At 57.3% G+C, this 22,655-nt stretch overlaps 10 protein-coding genes across 10 annotated transcripts in view; 7 read left to right on the top strand and 3 right to left on the bottom strand.

Moving 5' to 3' along the window:
• Positions 1-189: 189 nt before the first annotated feature.
• Positions 190-701, top strand: TRAVEDRAFT_124113 (uncharacterized protein; the record flags this gene model as incomplete). Its single annotated transcript, XM_008040366.1, has 2 exons — positions 190-397; positions 418-701. 2 exons carry the CDS (start codon positions 190-192, stop codon positions 699-701), a joined length of 492 nt encoding a protein of 163 aa, XP_008038557.1.
• Positions 702-1,795: 1,094 nt separating this feature from the next.
• TRAVEDRAFT_20285 (uncharacterized protein) lies at positions 1,796-3,863 on the top strand (the record flags this gene model as incomplete). The annotated part of the gene is made up of 5 exons (XM_008039889.1): positions 1,796-2,007; positions 2,063-2,139; positions 2,201-2,257; positions 2,374-3,111; positions 3,187-3,863. 5 exons carry the CDS (start codon positions 1,796-1,798, stop codon positions 3,861-3,863), a joined length of 1,761 nt encoding a protein of 586 aa, XP_008038080.1.
• Positions 3,864-6,081: 2,218 nt separating this feature from the next.
• TRAVEDRAFT_122986 (uncharacterized protein) lies at positions 6,082-6,642 on the top strand (the record flags this gene model as incomplete). Its single annotated transcript, XM_008040367.1, has 1 exon — positions 6,082-6,642. A coding segment is annotated over one exon (561 nt), but the record flags the coding sequence as incomplete, so codon positions are not given.
• Positions 6,643-7,945: 1,303 nt separating this feature from the next.
• On the bottom strand, positions 7,946-8,615 carry TRAVEDRAFT_58578 (uncharacterized protein). Its single transcript, XM_008040368.1, has one exon. The coding sequence runs from the start codon at positions 8,594-8,596 to the stop codon at positions 8,090-8,092; it is 507 nt and encodes a 168-aa protein (XP_008038559.1). The 5' UTR covers positions 8,597-8,615; the 3' UTR covers positions 7,946-8,089.
• A 900-nt stretch (positions 8,616-9,515) lies between these two features.
• TRAVEDRAFT_124832 (uncharacterized protein) lies at positions 9,516-10,388 on the bottom strand (the record flags this gene model as incomplete). Its single annotated transcript, XM_008040369.1, has 2 exons — positions 9,516-10,105; positions 10,160-10,388. The coding sequence occupies 2 exons, from the start codon at positions 10,386-10,388 to the stop codon at positions 9,516-9,518; spliced, it is 819 nt and encodes a 272-aa protein (XP_008038560.1).
• A 563-nt stretch (positions 10,389-10,951) lies between these two features.
• On the top strand, positions 10,952-11,277 carry TRAVEDRAFT_123752 (uncharacterized protein; the record flags this gene model as incomplete). Its single annotated transcript, XM_008040370.1, has 2 exons — positions 10,952-11,104; positions 11,164-11,277. Coding segments are annotated over 2 exons (267 nt in total), but the record flags the coding sequence as incomplete, so codon positions are not given.
• Positions 11,278-11,373: 96 nt separating this feature from the next.
• Positions 11,374-11,880, top strand: TRAVEDRAFT_123741 (uncharacterized protein; the record flags this gene model as incomplete). The annotated part of the gene is made up of 1 exon (XM_008040371.1): positions 11,374-11,880. A coding segment is annotated over one exon (507 nt), but the record flags the coding sequence as incomplete, so codon positions are not given.
• Positions 11,881-11,928: 48 nt separating this feature from the next.
• TRAVEDRAFT_47373 (uncharacterized protein) lies at positions 11,929-13,212 on the top strand (the record flags this gene model as incomplete). The annotated part of the gene is made up of 3 exons (XM_008040111.1): positions 11,929-12,421; positions 12,478-12,973; positions 13,041-13,212. 3 exons carry the CDS (start codon positions 11,929-11,931, stop codon positions 13,210-13,212), a joined length of 1,161 nt encoding a protein of 386 aa, XP_008038302.1.
• Positions 13,213-15,755: 2,543 nt separating this feature from the next.
• Positions 15,756-17,102, top strand: TRAVEDRAFT_47374 (uncharacterized protein; the record flags this gene model as incomplete). Its single annotated transcript, XM_008040112.1, has 5 exons — positions 15,756-15,777; positions 15,845-15,868; positions 15,931-16,399; positions 16,482-16,588; positions 16,642-17,102. 5 exons carry the CDS (start codon positions 15,756-15,758, stop codon positions 17,100-17,102), a joined length of 1,083 nt encoding a protein of 360 aa, XP_008038303.1.
• A 5,066-nt stretch (positions 17,103-22,168) lies between these two features.
• The window catches only part of TRAVEDRAFT_76479 (uncharacterized protein), a gene marked incomplete at both ends in the record, with an annotated part of 1,128 nt that continues 641 nt past the window's right edge, over positions 22,169-22,655 (bottom strand). The window contains one exon of the mRNA XM_008040372.1: positions 22,169-22,535. Coding sequence (XP_008038563.1) covers positions 22,169-22,535 — 367 coding nt within the window. The remainder of the gene's footprint in view (positions 22,536-22,655) is intronic.

Here is a 22,655-nt window from a genome sequence, read left to right on the forward strand (position 1 = left end):
AGACCTACACCGTCAGTAGTCTCCTATGGGCTGAGGGGCGGCAGGGGCGAAACCTTACAATTGCGAGCGGTAAGTCCAAGCTCAAACCAGGGCGCAGATCGGTTCTCATTGGCAAATGTTCTGCTCATTTTACTGACTTTGGATTTATTACCATAGGCTCATTCTAGTTACTAATATCGCGCCCGAGTCATGTCTGCCAATATAGAACAGCGGTGGCGACCTCACGCTCCGGCACCATTCAATAAGCCCTCCGCGGACATCAGGAGCAGCGACGGGACAGATTTCCGCGTACACAGTGTCATCATTGCACAGGCTTCGGCGGTATTTGCGGGCATATTCGCCAACCCGCAGGCAATCCGGGGCGCAAACGGCGTCGATGTCAATGCCGACTACGTCGGTGATGCGGCCGTCATTCAGCTGGCGAGGATGCAAAAACCCTCGACTCCTTCCTCCGTCTGTGCTACCCCGTCAAGGACCCCGCGGTGGACGACCCCCAGCAACTACGCAAGGTAATCGCTGCGGCGATCACGTACGCGATGGAGAAAGCGGTCGCACTGTTGCGGAAGCAGCTGCGCGCGCTCATCTGCATGGACCCCTTCGAAGGATGGATCGTTGCGTGTACTCTGAAGCTGGAGGAGGATGCCCGGAGAGCGGCGCCAATGGTAGGCTATCGGCATTCGCCGCAAAGGGAGGGCGTCTGATCTGACCCAGCCTCAACTCATTTTCTGACCCCCTCCACAAGCTGGTGAGGGTTGCCAGGCCGCACATCGTTATTCATATCCTCTACCTCCACGCAGTGGAACTGTGTCGAAGGAACTCTACTCGGTGCTTCCACCCCGCCATCCTCACTCTCAATGGTTGCCGTCCCATGATCAGAACACTCTCACAGCCCGAAGCCTCCAGTTGCGTTCGTATCACGCCGAGGCGAGCTTCTATCTCCTACAGCCGTACTCGGAGCATCCTAACTGAGTCGGAAGAGCCTATGAGATTGCCCACGACTGCGAGCGAAGACGTGCGTGCCACCTGTCCGGCCTTCTACTGGCACGAGGTAGGTACGAGCACGACGAGGACGCCAACGGCGGAGCATCGCCGTTGCATGCAATGCTCACATTGCCATTGTCGTATCGGCCAAACATTTAGAGAACCGGTCGGAAGGCGTCGCTGCGGTAATCATCTCATAGGAATGAACGCACCGATTGGGCTGATAGGGTGGCATGACAGGCAAACAGGGCCTGCGGTAGCCTGCGGCGCAAGCGGCGTCGACGACAAAACAGACTACGTCGGGGGACACGCCTGTCGTGCAACTATCCGAAGACTCAAAAATCCTCGACGACCTCCTCCGTCTAGGCTATCCCGTCACAGAACCTGTGGAGGTGGATGCTCGGAGGGCTGCGTTCACGCTCTGCTCTGCCGTCCGCCCCTTCGACAATCAGGCCGCCGCTCTCAGTACGATGGCGTACCACTCGATTACGGTGAAGCACGAGGATCTCGAGCGCTCAGGACTCTCCGAACACGCCACATGTGGCCCCACTGTGCCCTGCAAGTGGTGGAGGCCTGGGGGGTTTTAGGACGGCGAGTTTCTCCCCCGGAGACGGGCTCAAGTTCTGAGGTGCCACTGACCCTTTGTAGACACAGAGCACAGGTTCCTGGGCGCAGGCGTGTTGAATGAAGACCTCGCCCAAACCTCGCCTGTCTCAGGAGATGAACAGGCTCTGCGTCTCAGCGCTATATAACAACGCGTAGCAGCGCAGGGCCCGACTTCAGGCTTGCCTCCACCTCTCTCCTTCTCTTCCTCATGTTCTCCAGCTCTGGCGCCCTCCGCGCGCTCTCGGTGGCCGCCTTGTTCTCTTCTGTACTTTCTCTTCCCCACCTGCCTGGTCGCCCTGCCAAGCGCTCCCTTCAGGACTACGTAGACCACCTCGTCTACCTTGACGCGAACAATTCCGCGCTCTACGCGGCGATTGAGATTGGCGGCCAGACGTATGGCGTACACTTGGACAGCCAATGGTGAGTGTCGCGTTTCCGGGGCTGCTATAGGCAGCGTGTATGACGGCGTGTACAGGGGCGGTCTGGTCGTAAAGAACGGCAGCTTGCAAGGCACCACGACCCAGATCACGGTCGAGGGTGTTGCCGTAGCTGGTAAGCGCCCGCACGTCGCTACCGTAGCACATCGCATGGAAATAATGAAATTCCTTTCTAGTCACGGAAGGCAATGGCACGGTCCGCTTCCTGCAAGAGGATGTCGATGTTGGCTTCTGTGAGTAACACAATTCACGACGCGTGTTGGGGCATGTTTTGGTTCCGAACTGGACTCTCGGCCGCGCGTCGTGATTATTGGTGGCGTACTTATCATGTCCTAACTGTTTGCTACAGACTCGACGTCACAATGGCCAAGCTCATGGCCGTCTATTGGCAGCTCAGCAGGTGTCGGTGCCGGCAAACTCGGTATTGACATCACGGACTCGACCAGCGTCGTGAACCAGTACCTTGCCGCCAAGTCGTCTGACATCCTTAACAACTGGTACTACGACCTCCTGATCTTCTACGACTGGCAAACCGCCTCCTTCACGACCGGTGACCTCGAGTTCGCCGGTATCATCGCCGCCGGCTCGCCGCTTGACTGGGCATCCGTGTTCGACATCTCCGCGAGCGATGCGACCAGCTACGGCCTCCCAGATCTGAGCAGCATCAAGGATCAGCCGTACATCTACCTGCGTAGCGACGGCACCTTCTACGTGGACGACGGCTTCTGGGCGAACGGCAAGCTGTACAGCTGCATGAGTGGCGTGCCGCAGACGCCCTCGAGCAGCGTCGTCGTAGAGGTGTCCCTCACGCAGCGCTTCTCGACGTTCCCCGATGCTGTCGTGAACGGCCTTTACAGCAGCCTGTCAGGCGCGAAGTACTACGGGCACTCGAACTATGGGTACTATCAGGTTCCGTGCGACGTCGACGTCGAGTTCTATTTCACCATCGGGGGCGTCAAGTACAACGTCACGCAGGACGCGCTCGTTGCGCCGAACCCGTGGGGCGACCAGTGCATCGGCGCGCTCTTCACCAAGGGCCAAGGCTCCGCCTCTACCACGTCCGACGTCGTCTTCGGCTTCCAATTCCGTGCGTAGCTTCCTTCGTCGTGCCAGTATCGCGTCTCCGCACGGCATTGCTAACCTCAGCCGTTCTTGCACACAGTGTCGGCGTTCTACTACCGCGCGGGTATCGACCACAGCGCTAATAACCAACCGTACGTGAAGATGCTGCCCCTGCCCGGCTCGCACAGCTGGGCGGCCAGCAGCGGCGCGTGGCCGTGGTCTGGCTCCGGCTCCCAGTACAGCGGCTCCGCGGCGCCTGTGAGCACCCAGTACACGCCAAGCACGAGCACTATCTTCGCCACCACGACGCACACCGTCATCGGTACCGTCACTCTCCCGTGGCCCACGAGCAGCGCGGCGTCCAGCGCGTCCGGAAGCTACTCCGGGTCGAGCTCTGGCTCTGGCGCGAGCTCGAACGCCGGCTACTCTGACTCCGGGTATAACAGCGAGAGCGAGGACATGGCTGTCGCCGGCAACGCCGCGGAGACGGACGCGGATGGCAACGACCTCAACTCCCCGCGCGGAAGCTCCTCCGACAACCTTACGCGCTTGTTGCCCGCGATCATCGTCATGCCAGCGGTGCTTGGTCTTGGTCTCGTCATCGGCCTCGTCGTGTGCCTCGTCCGCCGCCGCCGTGGTCCAGGTGCCGCGCGCGGCGGCCCCTCTGCGTACAGCAACATCTACGAGTTGCGCACGCACGGGCCCGTGCACGTCCCGCTCTACGGCGCGGATGCGGGCACGTCGCGCTACTCCGACCCCTACAAAGACAAAGAGTGAGCGTCTCCGCTTCAAGTTCTAGGACTTCACCTTCGACGCTTGAGTCGCGTCTGGCAGGGCACCATGCGTATTCTTCTCTTGAAAATTTCTTCTCTTTTCAATATGTTACGATGGCCGGACTTTGCTCTATCTCGATATATATCTATAGTACATAAAACTACATCGCGCGCACGTATACAGGCTTCGCAGGCGGACGTAGCACTTCCACGCACGTCGAGGTGGCCGGCGCCTACTAGAGGTGTGCGCGCCTGTCGTGACGTGCTCACTGGGAGTTCTGAATTCGTTCCTGCAATGAACCTCCCAACTGATGCTCACGCGTAAAATCTCCGCGCCGTCCTCCACCACCCCACGACTATTAGTCTTCCATGACTAAAGCAGATGCCGATGTACCTGGGCTTTAGGACGTGGCAAAGATGGTATCTCCATCGGTGCGAGTTCGTACGCTCAGCAAGACTGGCACCACTCGTACAAATGGTCGAGGAAACTACTGCAGTGGGGACTAGAGGCCAGAGGTACGCCCGCACTTCTTCAGAACTGCAGTGTATCAGCTGTTCACTCTCGTCCATAGGTATCACCCCCATGCCTGTGGGAGAAAGAGTGGACACACAGCACAACAAGATATTCTTCATCTGGCTATTCGCCAATTTCAATATTCTCTCATACGTACACTTCGCTGGGGCGTACCGTATACGGTTCCTTCGATTTCCCATCGCCCAGTATCTCGGCAGGCACGCTGGGCCCAGTCGTGTTTGGTTCAACTGGGCCTAAGAGAGTCTTGCTTGGTCATTATCTTCTTCAACCTGCTATGCAGTGCATTCCCAGCATATCTGTGAGCACATGTCCATACTCTCCTATGCGACCTGGTAACGAAATCGACCGCCGTAGTTCTACCTGAGGACCAAAACTCGGTCTACGCCAAATGTGCCAGGCCCGATACAGCTTCGGGTACGTTAGCCGCGCATACGCGCCCTGTGGAACTACGAGCTCACACCGCATATATCATCCAGTTACTACGGTGTAATCATACCAAGTCTCTTCAACCTGTATTCAATGCTGGGCTTCTGTATCCTTAATTGTATCCTCGGGGGACAAACATTGCAAGCATATCCAACGGCCAACTAAGCTGGAGGTACGCAACCGTACTACTTGCAAAAGCGCAATCTCACACCGCATATAGCGTCGGCATCGTGGTAATCGCACTTATATCGTTATTCGTCTCGTTTTGCGGCTATACAAACGTGCCAGCTGGAGGATATTCCTCTACTCGTACCTGGGCTTCAACATCCCCATCGTGAGCCCTCCCCGTCATGCCACACCTACATTGCGTGATCTGTCCCTCCCAGATCCTCATCCAATGCCTCGGCGCAGCAGTCGCCCCGTCACACGCAAGATAGCGCCGGCAAGGTAGAACCCTCGGACATGGCTATACGGCGAACTTCGTCCATCACATATCGAGAGTGTCCATTCAAGAGACAAAAGTGACCACCCCTGCTGCTCACTAGTACCCCCAAAAGTCTTCCTGCCGCTCGACGCGCCACGTGGGCATGCGCTGCGTCTGCAGGTTGCTCATCATCTCCTACCCGACCCGCAATAGCTCTGAGTTCAAGGCAGGCGCCGAAATGTATTTGGGTGCCCCCGCTTCGCATTACTGCATTATGATAGGGCTAGAGGATATTCATATATGCTGCACGGTAATCTTGTAAGCTGACGGTATCTAAATATGCAATATCCACACGGACGAGTACAGCGAGAAATACGCTGGCTACGCGAGATTTGAGACGGTGGTCCACGCGGTCAAACATTGTAAAACAACCCCGGAAAGGACTTGCTCAGCCCAATCTCCCGGGCCGGGAAATAATTTGTCTGCACGATCGCGCTTCACGACGATTCCCACTGATGATTCACGGTGCCTCACGAGGATTCACGGTGCTGCACGATGCTTCACGATGATAGACACAAATGATCGGCTCCGAGGATCGGCCAGTGCCTGCCGAGTCGGCGGCTTCGAGGATATAAACTCAGTGGGGACCGCGAGTGGGACGCAGCACTTGTTTCTCCTCTCCCGCTACGGCCGCAAACGGTGAGTTCGAGTTCGCCCCGGAATCAGGCTAGTGCTGGGCGCAGCTCATGTTTGAAAGCCCCGTACACTGCACTAACTTGGAATATCACCAACGCAGACACTTTTCAGTCCTCATTACTATCGCGGGAAGCTCGAGTCATGTCCACCGTTACCAGTGAGCAGGCGCAGCCGCGTTGCGCTCTGGCGCCGTTCAACAACCCCACCGCGGATATCGTCCTCAGAAGTAGCGACAGGACGGACTTCCGGGTGCGTAGCGTCATCGTTGCAGAGGCTTCAGAGGTGTTCGCAGGCATGTTCGCCAGCCCACAGCCGCCCCGCGGCGCCAGCGGCGTCGACGACAATGCCGACTACGTCGGGGACACGCCTGTCGTCCAGCTGGCCGAGGACGCAAAAACCCTCGACGACCTCCTCCGTCTGTGCTACCCGGTCGCGGACCCTGTGGTGGACGGCGGGCAGCAACTGCGCCGAGTCCTCGCGGCGGCGATGAAGTACGCGATGGAGGAAGCCATTGCGGTGATGCGGACGCAGCTGCGCGCACTCATCCGTACAAGTCCTTTCGAAGGATGGGTGATTGCGTGCAAACTCAAGCTGGAGGAGGATGCCCGGAGGGCTGCGTTCACGCTCTACTCGGCCGTCCGCCCCTTCGACAACCAAGATGCCACGCTCAGTACGATCAGCGCCGGACAGTACTTCCGCCTGCGCAGGTTCCTCGCATGCAACGGGACGGTGGGCCCTACGTACACCTTTGCGGAGCCGAATTCTTGGGATACCGACGGCAATGCGCGCCCTCAAGCTCCCCTCCCCAGGCGGCCTTCATCGGTGACCTTCCAGGACCGCCCTTTCGCAGATGTCGTCTGTCGGGCGTCGGACGGAAAGGAGTTCCTCTCGCACAGGGTGTACCTCGCCGCAGCATCTACCTTGCTGAGAGACCGTCTTCTGGCACTCGCCGCAGAAGAGCCGGGCGCGTCCACCCAGACACCCTCGACGGCCGCCGGCGCCCAGTCCTTCCCCGTCCTCGAGTTCCCCGACACGGCAGGCGCCACGCTCTCCATCCTGCTCGAGCTGTGCTATCCCGGGCGAGACAACCTGTTCCTGCAATACTCGCTGGGCTCCGTCCGCGATGTCTGCGCGCTCGTGCGCGTCGCGAAGACGTACGAGCTCAGCGGCGTGGTCAGCACCCTCCACGGCGTCTTCCGCTACCAGACGCAGAAGACCCCGCTCCTCGCGTACCTCCTCGCGTCGCACGCGCAGTTCCCCGCGGGCGTGATCTTCAACGCCGAGGAGTGCATCTTCCGCGACGGCCGCCCGCCGTCGGCGTATGGCTGGTACCCCGAGATGGAGAGCATGACCGCGGTGGCGTACCACGCGCTGGTGGTGAAGCACGAGCGTCACGAGCAGTCCGGGCTTTCCGAGCACGTCGTCTGTGGCCCTACTGCCCCTTGCAAGCGGCGGAGGACTGGCGGGTATTAGGATGGGTGAATCTCCACTATAGACGGGCTCATATTTTACGGTGAGTTATGTGCTCAGTTGGGTTGCCAGGACTGGACTGAATGTCCAACTCGTAGAAGCAGAAGCCGTCAAGCTATATCCGCCGACTGTGACCAGAAAATGCTTAAGGTTATTCACTATCTATGCAACCTATATTAGCGAGCACTACACCAAATTCTATATCTTAACTTGTACTATGCGATGATGCGTTGCGCGTTTGGTCTCTATAGAAAGGCAGCTAACGCCTGGTACGCCCCCAATACATCTAGATGTTGGCCTCCCGAGCTGCGTCCTTGACAAAATGAAAGAGCCAAGTACAACTCAGTACGTACTTGAGCTCATCCCTACGCCCACGTTTGTCGTGTCTCCACCCAAGGTACCATCATCAATAAAGCACGTAGCAACGCGATGTGCTTGCAGTTATGCATAAGTATCATGTTTTGGGGCATATACATACAGAGACTTCGATCGAGTCACCAAAATCACTCGCCGAGTACACACTTTCAAACCCCGAGAAAATAAGACATCGACAAAACACGAAAACAAATAACATAACAAATCGTCGACAACGTGAAAGCCTCGGACATTGCAAACGGCGAGCGTCCATCACGTATCGAGAGCGTCCACACAAGAACCCAAAGCGTCCACTGGCACCCCGCTATTCGCGCACCCAAAACCCCTTCCGCCGCTCGACCTGCCGCGCGCGCATGCGCTGCTTCCGGAGGTTATTCATCATGTCCTGCCCGACCGGCGACAGCTCCGAGCTCGACGCGGGCGACGGTGGGACCTGCAAGTCCTCGCGCCCCAGGAGATGCCCGGCAAATGTTTTGGCGCGCGAGGGCGTCGCGAACCCCAGCCCGAACGCACCTCCGGGGGTATGGCCAGCGTGCGGCGACGCGCGCGGAGGGCTCGGGGTGTTCTCTTTGCCGGAGCTCGTCACGCGGCGCTCGGGCTTCGCGGGCCGCTTGCGAGAGTGGGAGGGCCCCGGAGTTTTGAGAGCGTCCACGGGGAGCGCGGGCGCGTGCTTCTCTTCGTGGTCGCTGGCGGACTCCGAGGAGCGGGAGGCGACGCGGTGGTGGCGGCGTTGTGGAATCGCCGTGAACGCTTCGCGCTTCGCGGCGCGAGACGTCGATAGTTGGGACGAGGATGAGGGCGCGCTGGGCATGTTTATAGCGCCGGCGGCGTGTGTATCGCGCTCCTCCGGAGACATCTCGTCTCGGCGGCTTATGGAGAGGGGGCGCGGACGGGGTCCGCGCGGAATCTTGCTGGGTGGTACGTTCATAGTGCTGCTGCCGGATAACGAGGAGCCGGTGTGATGGTGTCGTGGTCCATGAGCCTGAGTAGAGGCTCCCGTAGAGTTGCGAGGAACATGGTCGTCGACGGTGTGGGTGGCTGGTTGCATTTTATAAGCGTCTGGATTGTCGATAGAGTCGGTACCCTCGTTAGGCGCAGGTTTATCGGTACCCTCGTCATACGAGGTCAAGAGGTTGAGGGAAAGCGTAGAAGCGGCGAATGCGCTGTTGAGCTTCGTCATGGTTGCGGTGTGTATTTGTGCATGAGAGAGGTGGGAGGGGGCGTCGCTGGAGTTGTTTGATGCAGAGTGGCTGGTGTTGGCAGAGTTTATCGCGTTGTGATGTGCATCGAGGGAGGTATCGTGAGTAGAGATGTCGTCGGTGCCTCCCTGACTTATGCCCGTGATCTGAGGCGACAAGTCTTTAGGAACTTCCGGAAGGTCGCGTGCCTTGATAACGACGGTGTTGCGGCGGTTCAAAAAACCAAAGACCTCGGATGCGCGCTGAGGTGTTTTCGGCTCAATAACCGGTTTGGGGGTGGGCGCGGCCTTGACAGGGATGTCTTCCATCGTCTCACTAACTTCAACCTCCATAGAGGAGATTGCGGGATAGTTGATGCTAGAGTCAGCACCAATAGAAGAGAGGGTAGTATCGGCCGGAGCGACACGTGGTGGCGAAAGATTGTCGGAGAAAAGAACGTCTTTGGGTGTCTCGAGAGCCACCGAGGCAGGGGAAGATAGTGCGGAGTCGTCGTGAAGTCGTTCTCTGTAAAGCGCCCGTCAGTTGCATGCATCATGAAAATGGAGACAGAGTTGGAACTGACTCTAAGAAGCGTTCTGCCCAGGATATATCTCCCTCGTGGGTATGCTCCGTGAAAGTAGCTTGAGGTTCGCCAAGGAGCTGTCTGAGAGTGGATCCTGTTCTAGGACGTGGTTGCCGCCCTTCAATCTCGGCTGAGACGGGGGCAGGCGTCGGAGGAGTGTTCGCAAAGGCATGCTCGTCGAGGCAGCCATTGTCGTCGTACATGTTCAAAAGACTGACCACCGACGGATCCCTCCGCAAGGCGTAGATTCGCGAGGTGTCCTTGGGCGTGAAGTTAACTTCCTTGAGACGCGGGGCGCGTGGTCGGTCTTCGACGTTGTCGTCTTCGTCGGTGTCGTATTCATCTTGACGGAGCGTCTTCGGTTCCGCTGTTCGTGGTTGCTTGGTCGGAGAAGGAAGAGGATTTGCGTGCGGGAACTCGGTGCGGGAGTGGGTTGTTCGGCTATGGACTTTGACAACGTACGTCCCACTCCACTTCACGCCGGGCGTCGTAGCGACAGTAAGTATAGAGGGCGAAGGAGAAAGCGATGGTGTGCTTGGAAACCGGCCGACAGGAAGTGCTACAGCACGGATCTTCAATGGCTGGACGAATCTGCGATAGAGGAAAAGCTCACGTGGAGGAGGCAGAGAGGCATAATCAATCTCGGACATGACGGAGAACTTGGTGGACGAGGAGCGCAGGAGCCTGTTCGCACTCGTGTCTGCGTCTGGAGGGGCCAGTTCATGCTGCCGAAGAATCCGCCCCTCAGCGTCGACATCCTTCCCATGGGAGGCGTTCTGCTTCTTCTTGTTCCTCCTAGACTTGGAGCTACCGAGGGACAGGAACCGCTTGAGGAAGCCCATGGTCGAGAGCAGTGGGCAGGGTTCTGGCGTGGGAGGGCGCGAAGAGGTCGGCGGAGAGAGGGAAGGGGGAGCGCAACGGTGAGGGCGGGAAGGAGGAGGGGATGGCGGCTGCGGCGTCCGATCCATGTTCGACTTGCCTCCCATATTGGCCCAAACAGCCGCCCACAACGCGTACGGCGCGCTCGTCACGGGACCGCGTGAGGAGGGCGCAGCCACAGCGGAGCTCGAAAAGCCGAGGAAGCTGCAGCGACCACCAGCAACGCTCCTTGCAGCGAGCAACTTGCCCCGCACATCTCTCGCCTGTACGACTGCCTTTCAATGTCAGAGCACCACGAATTGGACCCCCCCTCGGCCGGCCCACCGACTCAACCGCCCACCGCAAACGACCCCGGCCCGTCTAAGCAAGAGACTTCCGCTAGGAGAGGGAGGGGGCCCGAAGATACACTCCGTCGTAACGGGGGGAAAGAAGAGAGAAAGGCGGCACGTAATCGCCCAGCGATGCCGAGGGAAGTTGATATAATGTGCGTTATCTTCATAGCTGAGGTGATGTCTCTCCAATCGCGATGCATGCGCAGGACGTGTATTACGAACGAGACAAGGTCTTCACGGAAGAGCGCAAGACAAAGGCTTGGAAGGATACGACCGAAACGGTTCAAAAGTATAGTGACGAGATGATCCGGCGTTGGAAAGAGGAGATCGATACCTACCTCGTCTTCGTACGTAGTCGATTGGCCGCACTGACAATCATATCGTTAACCAAGCAACACACTTCAAGGCGGGTCTTTTCTCGGCGGTGCTCACTACTTTCAATGTACAGTCGTATCTCCTGCTCCAGCCCGCCCCGCCCGATCCGTCTTTCGCCGTATTGCAGCAGATCTCTTCCCAGCTCGCGAGCTTCTCTATCCACCCTCCCTTCGTCAACTCCACCCAGCCGTCAAGTACTGATCGTGCGAATGCAGACACCACGCCCCCTGTCCCGCGCTGGGCCGTCTGGCTCAACGCGTTATGGGTCGCTGGTCTCATCCTTAGCTTGGCTTCCGCATCCGTAGGAATCATGGTCAAGCAGTGGCTGAACGAGTACAGCAGCGGTGTCTCTGGGAGCTCTCGTTCCGTTGCGCAAACGCGCCAATATCGCCTAAATCACCTCAGGACTTGGCATGTAGAAGACGTCGTCAACACCATCCCCGTACTTCTCCAGCTCGCCCTGGCCCTATACCTCTCAGGGCTCCTTATCCTGCTGTGGAATCTCAACAACACCGTGGCCGTCGTCGCATCAGCCCTCGTGGGTCTCTTGGCCATCTTCACCGCCATAACGACCTTGATCCCTCTCTTCAACCACCGATGCTCCTACCGCACACCCCAGATCCGTGCAATCAACTCGCTTTGGCAACCCAAGCTATTCGCGTACTGGACGAGTGCCTGGATAACACGAGGCCTTTGCGCTATCCCTGATCTACCCCCAACATCATGGAGAGCTCGCAAGCAGACGTGACGTGCGGAAGAACAGTCTGACATCAACCAGCACGCATCCAGGTTAGACATGCAGATCCTCGCCGAAGCGTACAGCACCACCCTTCACCCCGACGCCCTCTCCGCCGCCGCGACGTGTCTCATGGACGTCAACTCGGACGATGTCATCTACTACTTTCGGCGGCTTCACAGATTCGCCCGAGAGCACTTCGGCGCCGCCGCGGACTCGCTTGGCGGCCCCCTGGCTTGGGGGAATCATCAAGAGCTGCTCTGGCTCCAAATCATCCTATGCGAACTTATGGGCCGCCGCCCGTCTCTGTCGGACGACGAAGCGGCTGCCCTGGGTGTCTACTTTAGGTCCGGATGGTGGTCGTCTGGTATGCAGGTGGCGGACAGAAGATGGGCGGTAAACACGTGCAATGCTATTTCCGACCACCTTGAAACCGCGAAGACATTCTCTGCAGCAAAGTTCGTTAACGAAGATCTGCTCCGAAGGAAGAAGGGAGACTTGATCCTCAACGCTAGGGGCCGCGAGACACCCCTCGCGGACGTCTTGCTGCCGGGTGAGATTATTCTTCCTCCTGGGGTTTTGCGTACACTGATGCAATTGCTTGCCTAGAGATCACCAGGGCATACCGCGCGGTTCGCATCGCTCAGTCGCGCCTCACGGAGGCCTCTGCGGACGCAGCGAAGGCCGCTCATACGGGGTACCTGGAGAGCGTCGCGCACTTCCTCGAGTGCGCCCATCCCGCCTGGACATCAACCCTCCCCGCCAGCGACCTGGACACCGTGTACCCCTACACGCGGGACGTTCTCGCGGAGCTGACGCGCGTTCTGTTGGAGCTCTTCGCGGCGGACAAGGTGCGGACCACCATCGAGTCGGGATGTCTAGCTTCGGTTCTGGGCGGGCTTCGCGGGCTCGACGATGCCCGCCTGCAGAAATGCGTCCCGGAGGATCTGGTTCTAGGTATTTTGGACCTTGCGGAGACGCTCGAGAGTGCCTCAGAGTATGCCGACAACAAATACGTACGGGAGGTACAGCACGTAGCGGCGATCTTTGGGAAGACCATCATTCGCGTCCACTTCAGGTCCGTCAAACATAAGCCAGGAACAACGTAAGCATTCACCTGTTACCTCCTCTAGTTACACGCAAGCCGCTCATACCGCCTCATATTCCCTTAGGGCCTCTCCCGAGACAAGCCCTAAGATACTGCTTGGGACAACGGCCGCCGCTCCTGCAGGTGTCGCGGATTCGTCAACATACACGCCTGGGGCCGCGGACAAGGCTTCCTGCACTGGCCGCGATCCGGGGGACGACTCGCAAAACGCACACGCTGGCGATGCTCCGCCGTAGGCCTCTACTTGTTGATGGTGTATCTGTCTGTGTCTGTCGAGGATAGCGGCGACCGCTTGACTTGCATACTGAGGTTACTTTTGCAGATATGCCGACTCCTGAGAGAACATCCACCTTCAGCGGTCTGTTGTCAGTAGTGGCAGAGACAGCCAGAGCCATGCGCGTCTGGGCGTCTGTATGATGGTGGGCTACAGGTGGGTCGCCCGATTTGGAACCCCCTACGATAGTGACGCCTACGATCCTCTACGATCATTAAGTACCACGGTGACCTGCGCCCCGTCTCTCAGGTCAGACGCTTTGGCAAACCGACATCAGTACAGTGTTAGACTCTCGCGCCCTCTCGCATCTTGCCCGTCACCTAATCTAATCGGTTTCTCATGATGTCTGGCGCAGGGCCCGGTCCGTCATACCCCACATGGTTTGTGCAGATAGTAAGTACTCACGTTATTCTTGGTGGGCGCGATGGCTTGCCACAGGAGCTTCCTGTGGACGTCCACGAACTCAACCTACTGTTTCATCTCCGAGCGGGAGAACATTGGAGCTGAACCATGTCCAAAACGAAGCGCTAGCTGATAAACTGCGCTTGCTTGACACTAGGCGCTCCAGCAATGCGGATCCTTAACAAGGCGTCCCGGTTCAAGAATCGCTTGAAGAACGCGGTGACGGTCTGCACAGTATCTCTGTGTTCAACCTTTACAATTCAACACAGAGTGGGCGGCCCATGCTTCCGATATCGTATATGTCTATCGCCCCCGACCCAATGAGTCAAAGGTGCGCACAGGCACAGCGACATGTTTTCCCATGTACGTATCGGGTTCAGCATTTTTGCCAACTACTCACGTCTCATAAAGTTCGCATGCTCAGGCTCACCCATACGCCGCTGGTATCTGGGTTCAATCGTCTGAAGAACCAAAGGTCTTCGACGCTTTTTCGCCCCACAGAATACAGTTTTACGGGAGATGTATAGCCCCCTCTAGGCTATAGTAGGAGCTATATGTGAGAGCGATGCCGTATCGTCCACCACAGGCCCGCTTGAGAACTCACGATCTGCGCAACCGCACTGGGCTACATACTCTGACCAGTGCTTCGCCGATACCGCGAAGACAAGAAAGCAGACGCAAGCTCTATCCATTGTGGCCATGGAGTCTTCTCGCAAGTCTTGAGAGAGACACATCTCGAGATATCCACTCTCACGGTCCACCACGCCGTCCGATGGACGGCACCAGTGTCGCCTTCTCTAGCAACTCATGGCAGATATCACCAACGTGTGTCTGCTGACCCATCCTCACCAAGGCCAGCATGGACGGCGGCGAGGTATAATAACCCCTCAGGACCACCACGTCGTGTCAGCTCCAGCCTTCCGATCAGCACGCTCTCATATCTCTCCTCATATTCCCAACACTCCAATCTACCAACAACTCGATGTGCTCCGACGAAGATGCTGCGCCGCATGCGGTTCGTTATCTGAATGCGCAACTCGCAGTCCTGCATGAGAATGCGAAAGATTGTTTGAAGACCCATCCTCAGGCTCGTAGCGAGGAGAACAGTACGTTTTTCACGGCGCAATCTGAACATGCTGGTCGCCCATATATCTGACTCATGGTATCGTGTAGGACTGTCTATCGCGCTGGCAGAGTTCACAGTTCAACGACCCACCGTTGAATCCAACATACCCTCCCACGAGGATTCCCTATTTCATGTATGCTTCAAGCAACCCGTGCTCAGCTTCGTCTGCGACCACGACGCCCTGCTACACCTTACGGTGGAGAATGGGTTTGTCGCCCCGGATAGGAAAGGCAAATCAGTGTAAGCACGTCAGGTTGTCGGCATGTGGCGGATATTAACGGTGCTCTGAATCGACATAGGCAAGTTATTCCGATTGATCAAAACCTTCGCATCGAGGGGCTTCAGTAGAGGGGTTGCAACCCCATGGCCTATTAGGCCACCGAGGTTGTCCCCGGGACTTGACACCGGACGACTTCAGCTTTGTAAAATACATCAGTAAAAGTCGATAACAAATGACACTATGAAGGATTGAACCAGCAACACGGTGACATGAGCCGGCAAGCCGGGCAATCTAACCACTGTACCACTGAGGCTTACTGTCCCCACTAATTTAATACAACATATTGGTTTTGTGGGTTGCGCAAAGAGGACCCGCCATTCGTGCTCCCTCCCCTCCCTCGCTGCGCTCGGGGGGTCCCCCGGACCGGGAGCACTCAGGCGGGCACACTAAAGCCTCGTTCGCGCGTTTTTTACAGACCGGCTCCTCTCAGGGGAGGGGGGAAGTCCCTATATTGAGCTGCCTAACCCTAATACCTAACCCTAAGCCGAACCCTAATGTAGCACACAGGCCTAAGCCAAAGGCAAGGATGTAAGGCCTTATGGTGTAGGGGTACTAGTGGTCGGTGTCATTCAAGTGGTGCCGGTTCGAATCCCCAAAATACCATTTTATTTAATGTGCGCTAAGTCCCGCGGGGTTAACCCCGGGGTCAACTACAGGTGGCCTAATAGGCCGGGGGGTTGTAACCCCTCTACTGAACATGTTGTCGCATCACCTACCGCGTTGGCTTCGAGACTCGACGGATCGTTGGCAATGACACGAAAGTTGGTGATGGCGGGAGTGTCATAGAGCTTGTGATCCTTGATCTGAAGAGTAAGTTGCATTTGGCAGCTCTTTCGCTGAGAACCTAGCTGATACACTGTCACCGCCAACAGACGCTAACGTTTCGTCCATCGAGCCGGAGCCAGCCAACGGCCGCGACTCCAGGCTCCTTCGCTATCTCAACCAGTATCTGGACCTCCTGCACAGCGCTGGGAACCACGTCCTGTTCTCCCTACCCCAGTTTGGCCGGAACACACCTGCGATGGAGATCGCATACTCGCTCACGGCTACGCCCACACAGGACGAGTTGCTGCCATCAATCTATGGCGTGACGGTAGAGCGCATCAACGCCCATATGTCCTCGCTCTGGCTCAAGGCAGCAATGTCGGCGTACGGAAGCATCACAAGCAACACCACAGACCAGAGTTTGTGTTGTTTGGCAGAGTTCGAGAACAAGTACGAAGGCGATTTCTTTCGTATCAAGTTCGGTGCCCCGTCCGTGAGCGTTCTATGCTCGAGGGAGGTCGTCATACAGTTCGACATCGAGGAACTCAAGTTCTTTGCCGATGTGGAATTCACCGCGTGAGCGTTTCTTGCGGCTGCATTCCCATGTGGTTGCGATATGCCAGTGCTCACCCTATCTCCCCGGCCTATATTTAAACAGGGATCCGGTGCAGGAATATACGAAGTGGAAGGTAGCAATGGTCGTCAATGTGCTCCAGCAAAGGGGAATCGACGACAACGTGGCCAGAATCATGTTTGACTTGTCCAGTACGTCCATCCGGTCTTTGATCTGGACCTACCCTCATCATCAGTCTTTGAAGACGGCCGCTATCACCATACACTCTCGGCGTACCCGGGGCTGAACAACAACAACAACAACAACAACAACGCGGAGTTTGGATATCGCGACCTCATCATTTCATTCTTCACCCATCACTACCTCCGAATCCTCCACGAAGCGGGCTACAACGTTCTCTACGAGCACAACGCTCGCTGGGAGAACATCAAGAAGCAGAAGTTCGAGTTGCCCGAAGACGTGGAGGGCAGCTGGTGGAGCCTCGAGGCTCCTGACCGGGGCGGCGTCTCCTCACGGGAGACGATTCAGCGGGCGAAGATGCACGGCTTTGACCAAGTCATCGCTATCTCCCAGGAGTCTATCAACATCCAATTCTCCGCACAGTTGGCGAGCCCATCGGCAGTGTTGTTGCTCTCATGGGCCTACGAAGAGCATCAGGAAAAACCCCCCTGGCAGATTAGCACTCAAGATGCTAATTTGGAATAATCAGCCGGAAGCCTGGCACATTAGTGATAATTTTCGATAAATTCTGTATTGATGAGCTAATGATTCCTACTGGTGACACAAGTACTGACAGCTCAAAGATTACGGTGCAGACATGATGGAAAAGACGGAAGCCCAGGTGAGGATAGTGCTGTTGCACCAATCTTCGTCCGAGAGCGAGCTCGAGGAATGCGAGTCAAATGCGCGCTTCAGAGGACCGACTAAATCCCGGGTGATCCGGATGTCGGTAATAGCTAGTATCCGGGGCGCTTAACTATTCGACGCTGTTGGTGATCGCACCCTGGGGAGCCACGTCACCGCATCTTTCTCCCTCCTTCCTCCAAGTCCACCACCAAGCCCACCCTGCTATGGTGTTCTCGAGCTGCTCTGCCACTGCCCTGCTGCTTCCAGACACCCACACGACACTTCATTCGCTTGTATGTTCCTCTCACGGCTCTTGTCCTGGGTTACAAGCTGTCCGAGGCATCAAGCGTCTCCTTGGCGCACTCAAGCTTCGCCCGCTGTCCATGCATCCTCGCCTACAGGTCCCCAGCCTGGGCTCGCGTTCTCACACTCGGGGGAGATCAGCTAAGTCCCCTACTCTAGTGGCCGACTCGGTCCCCTCTACCTCGCACTCATTAACGCGCACCCGCCGTCGCTTCTCGCCCTCTCAGCTGCGTGCTAATACGGTCGCGTTGCGCGAGCCGTCGTCGTATACTGCGGACCTCCGAGAAGATCAAGAGAGCGGTGCTGTCAGTGAGACCCGCTTCTCCCCTCCACTATGAGCTCGTCGGCTTACAACTCGTGCTATATACAGCTCGGGTCTGCTGTGGTTTACCTCCGGTCTCAATGTCTGTGTGAACCCGCCATCGCACTCGCTGCTTCCACGTCATCTCTTACCACTTGTGTCCTGCTTGTGCGCTTCGACCGGCTGCCAATCTACTCGTTATGTCCGGCGTCATTATCTGTCCTTATCCTGGCTCACTAGTACGTCCTGTCTGCTCGATCCTGGCTGCATACATTCTCGTTCTCGTTGCTCCATCTCCATCTTCGCATGTCTGTCTCGCTGTAGCCCTCTCAGCTTCTACGGGTACCTCCTTTCACTCGCTATTGCTGCCCAATTCTCGCTGCTTCTTTTCGTCTTCAATGGTAGTCTTCGTCATCGATAGTGGATCTATCTACAATGCTTCGATCTAGCTTTGCTTGTAATGCTTGCACATATCCCGCATCCCGTCTCGATCACTGTTCTGGTAGCTATGTAACCTTGTGTCTGTCCCTGTGCGACCACCTCGACTTCGCTGTCCCTTGGTCTGTCATGCTAACCTTCGGTACTTGTTGTCAGTCTGCGTCTACGTTGTGGTCTAGACATAGTGTTATAGTGCATCCATGTAGGATATTTGTATACTTCGTACACTATATCACAATGTGGTCAATGGATCTACTTCACGCCCTCATTATTGTGTGCTGTTAGTAGTGGGATATATGAAGCTTACAGCGTGCTCAATAGCGTATTTTGAGTGCAAATTAGTGCTAGTGAGATATTTATTATGTGGGGACCTATCTAATTAGCACTCTGCAGCTAAGGTGGCTAATACATGATCTTTAAGCTCTCATTTGCGCTCGTTTGTGCTCATTTGCCCGGGGGGTTTTTCCTGATGAGTTCTTCTCGTGTCACTTCAAGGCGCTCTCCCTCTCTCTGCTGAGCAACAACCGGGCGATCATCTGGGTGCACCTGACCCGCGGAAACCTCAAGCCCCTTACTAGTGACTGGAAACCATGCGCAGAGTAAGTCCGTGATGGCCACACACGCTAGCATACGATGCTGCGAGGTACGGGCAACTCACGGATGTGTTCCTCAGAGCTACTGCACACAAATTCAAAGATTGGCGCATAGCATTCGAGGTGGAGCTGCAAATGTGCAGCTATGAAGAACTGGAGGGGTCAACCTCTGCGGCCTCCCAGAAGACGTTCGCGTACCGGAAACATGGCAAGAACGCTGACCGCGAGCTCAGGCACATCTATCTCGATCTGCGGCGTGAGTGATGCGCCTCCACCATCGCGCCAGTCACTCATCACAAACATTTAGACGCGGAATATATGCACGAGTACTCCACGTACAGCGACCTTGTACTAGACACCGAAGACAGCCATGGTACCATCCTCAAGCTGCAGGCCGTCATCTGGTACCTAACTCAGCACTACTTCCCCTTGCTCTGCAGGGAGGGCCTGAACGTCATTTCAAGCATCCCGGTCTGGAAGACTGCAGGCCTGTCGCTCCCCTCCTATGCACTCACGAGCGCTGCCTTCCACGTCTACTCCCGCGTCGAGGTCACGCGCAACAACTGGGCTCACGTCGCGCCCGGGAACGAGCCGGTCATCGTTGTGCTCGGCACGACGGGCTACCGGGCGCTGCCAGCGGCACGCCTCGAGTGGTCGACGGGCTGGGTCGTGCGCGCAAACCGCACGTTCTCGCACGGCACGCTGAGCATCGCACGTCGCGTGTTCCTTGAGGAGCGCCTGCTCACGCTCCTGGCGGGTGTGAACGCACAGACGACGCTCATCCCGCTCATGCACGACCCGCTGCTCGGCTTCCGTGGCGTGAGCCTCAGGATGTGGGTGGACCACGAGCAGCGCAAGGACCTCCTGCTGAGGTGGCAGCTGCAGCCAACGGAAGGCGACGGGTGTTTAAGGTACATGTGGCAGCACCGCGAGGAGTGGGGCCACAAGATGGAGGGGAACGGTGACTTAGTAAACGTGAGCCAGGGAATGTCCTGTGAGTGCCCTTCTTTCGTCTGCGGCGCGATAACGTCCTGAAAGCTCCCTGAAGGCATCACGCGAAACTATGTGGAGCTTCCTACTGCCGTGAAGAAGGGCGCGCTGCACATCAGAGTGAGCGGGAAGGTCGAGCTGACTCTCTCACTCCAGGAAACAGACTCAAAATCGTTCACGTGCGCCTTCCCAGCTCTCTTCATACGTTAGAGCGTTCCTTATCTTCCCTGCAGCGCCACGTCGTCCGTGAGCTGGTCGACGAATGTCACTGTGCAAACGACCGTGGCCGGCATCAAGGTCACCACGCTCGGCTCGCGCGACCCCGTCTTCGTGAAGGCGGACTTCCCCAACGGCGGCACTGAGCAGTTCCGGAACCCGATGGACATGCTCCGCGAGGTGTTCCCCCAGAAGGTCGTGCTCGACGGGCTCGTGCAGGAGATCAGCGCGTTCACCGGCGCGTGGGAGTACTGCTGCCCGCCCGCCGCGCCGTACTCGCTCGCGAGCCCCGTGTTCAACGACGACGGTGACCTGCTCTTCGAGCTCCGTCGGCACGATACGAGTGGCGCAGGGCGTGGGGGGTGCGGGGGCGCGCGTGGGAACCGCAGCCCATCTCCTGCAAACGGTGGGCGAAGGCCGAGTCCGAGACCGCCGCGCACGGGCCTGGGTATGTACAACCCGCATTCGCCACAGAGCCCTCCTGCTGGTAAGAACTAGTGTTATTTGTCTTGCCCGGCACAATATTGATGTTTTGCAGCGCCGACGAGAGTTACAACGCCGAACGGAGAGCCCCCGAACACAGGCAAGGCCACCGAGCCAGAGCAAGCAGCTGATGGGTCCGACCCTGCGTTCTAGGGCTCTCTTATTCTCGCATCCGATCAACGATATGGCGCGGGTGTAGTGGTGTAGCAGCACGACATATTGAGAAAGTTATGACCATCGAAGTGGAAGTCGTTGCGATAGGCTGGTAGCATTTGTAGTGTCATTCTCAAGTCCGAGTGATTGCAATGGATCATGATCATATGCTCGCATCTGTCATACGATCTTGAGAATGACAGCGAGGTGGCGAAACATCGGTGGAAAGAGACTTCACTGAGAATATACGCAGATCTACGGCTTTGCCACGTACACAAACATCGACATTTTTGGTGCTTCCACTGCACTAAGTACGCCACGAGCTACTAGATCTCGAGTGTGATCTGTATCGGGCGTAGTGAGTGTCAGGAGTACTGCAGAATTGCAAAGCTAGCACGCACATTCGAAACTTGAGGTGCAACATCTCGGAGGCTGTTACAGATCTTCGCTATGTCCCGCGAGCGGTTTTTACAGGTGGGACACCAAAATCCGCTGGCGATAGTCTCGTCGAAAATCCGTGCGACGTTGTCTTCGACGTTGTACGGCTGACTGCGGGCTTCGAGACACATCTTCGAGACGTACTTGCTCAACCATGTCTTTTTAGTAGAGGACCTGAATCCTCCGTGCTCATGCCCACAAATGGACATGTCGGAAGCCGCAGCACTGGCCGGCTCCGGAGCCCTGGGAGGAGGTGCTGGGGTGTGTACGGCGGGTCCAGCTGCAGGGGCTTCAGAGGCGGGGCGCGAGGGGTCCCTGGGGAACCTACGCTCGAGCAAGTTTGTAGCAGCGGCACGACACGAGGCATGGTAGGTGAGCAGACGGTGGTACGCCAAAGCAGGGGTGTCTTCTAATTCCGGGATATAGACCCCATCCAGCGACCTGTCCAGCGAATCTTTTGCGGCGTTCCGCGCGCGTTCGCGCAGACCCCGGGTGACGGCGACGCAATACGCAGACAATGGGTCCGCCTTCGCCTCCGGCCCCCATAGCCTCTCCACTTCGCGAGCAACCGCGTCCGTGTGATACATCTCGGCAAGACACAGGAGATCGGCGACGACGTGCAGGTCATATAGCGAGGATGTCTCCATTCGCGGATAGCAAAGCCGCAGAAACGGGGCGAGCACTGCGGCCCGCGCGTTCACGTGCACGGTGGGGAGCTTCATCTCCTGCGTGTTTGCAGGAGCGTTGTGCCCGCTGATGGCGTCTGCGACATCTCTGGCAAATTCTGCAGCCCCGAAATCATCCAGGAATCTACTTGAGATGGCGCAGAGCACGTCCTTGTGTACCCCGAACTCCATTCCGTCGGAGGATCGACATATGACGGTGGGAGGCTGATCGTCTGGGAAAGGGACCGGGGGCCATACATGGAGCGAGTCGTCAGTTTCTGTGTTGCGCGATGCCTCAGGAGGCGAAAGGAACGGGAGCTGCATGTCGCCGGAGGAGCGAAGGGTGCGATGGAACTCGCGCAAACGGAAGTAGTCGCCAGCGCAGATGCCGTTCATTCCACTGAGACTATTGAAGTCAAGTGATGGCACATTCCGCAATTGCTGGGCGGCGAGTTTGGCAACGTCTTCTAGATGCAGACGGCAGGCGACCGCCCACACCGCCAACGGCATGCGCTCCGCAAGGGTCAGGAGGTGGTCTGTCAGAACAGAGACGGGAGATTCCATCTCGTACTTCATCGCGGCGCGGAGCATGGTCTCTATCGCATCCAGGGGCTGGCCGAGGGGAGGGTTTCTAATAGGGTAGCAGATGCGGAGAAGCGTCTCGATCGTCCCGCTGTCCTCGGCGAGATCGACGATGGGGTGCGTGCGGAGACTCGGCGTCCGCTTGAGGTTGCGGGGAGTAGGAACATGCTATCGAACACCGGCGAGGCTTCGATGAGAATGTGGCGACGAACCCGGGAAGTCTACGCGATCGCAGGTGCGTACGACGATG

The sequence above is a fragment of the Trametes versicolor genome, assembly GCF_000271585.1.
Source record: "Trametes versicolor FP-101664 SS1 unplaced genomic scaffold TRAVEscaffold_6, whole genome shotgun sequence".
Lineage (NCBI taxonomy): Eukaryota > Fungi > Basidiomycota > Agaricomycetes > Polyporales > Polyporaceae > Trametes > Trametes versicolor.

What these genes read in the sequence shown, in the direction of transcription:
- TRAVEDRAFT_58578 (XM_008040368.1), bottom strand. Translation starts at nt 8,596, where the DNA reads ATGCCCAGCGCGCCCTCATCCTCGTCCCAACTATCGACGTCTCGCGCC.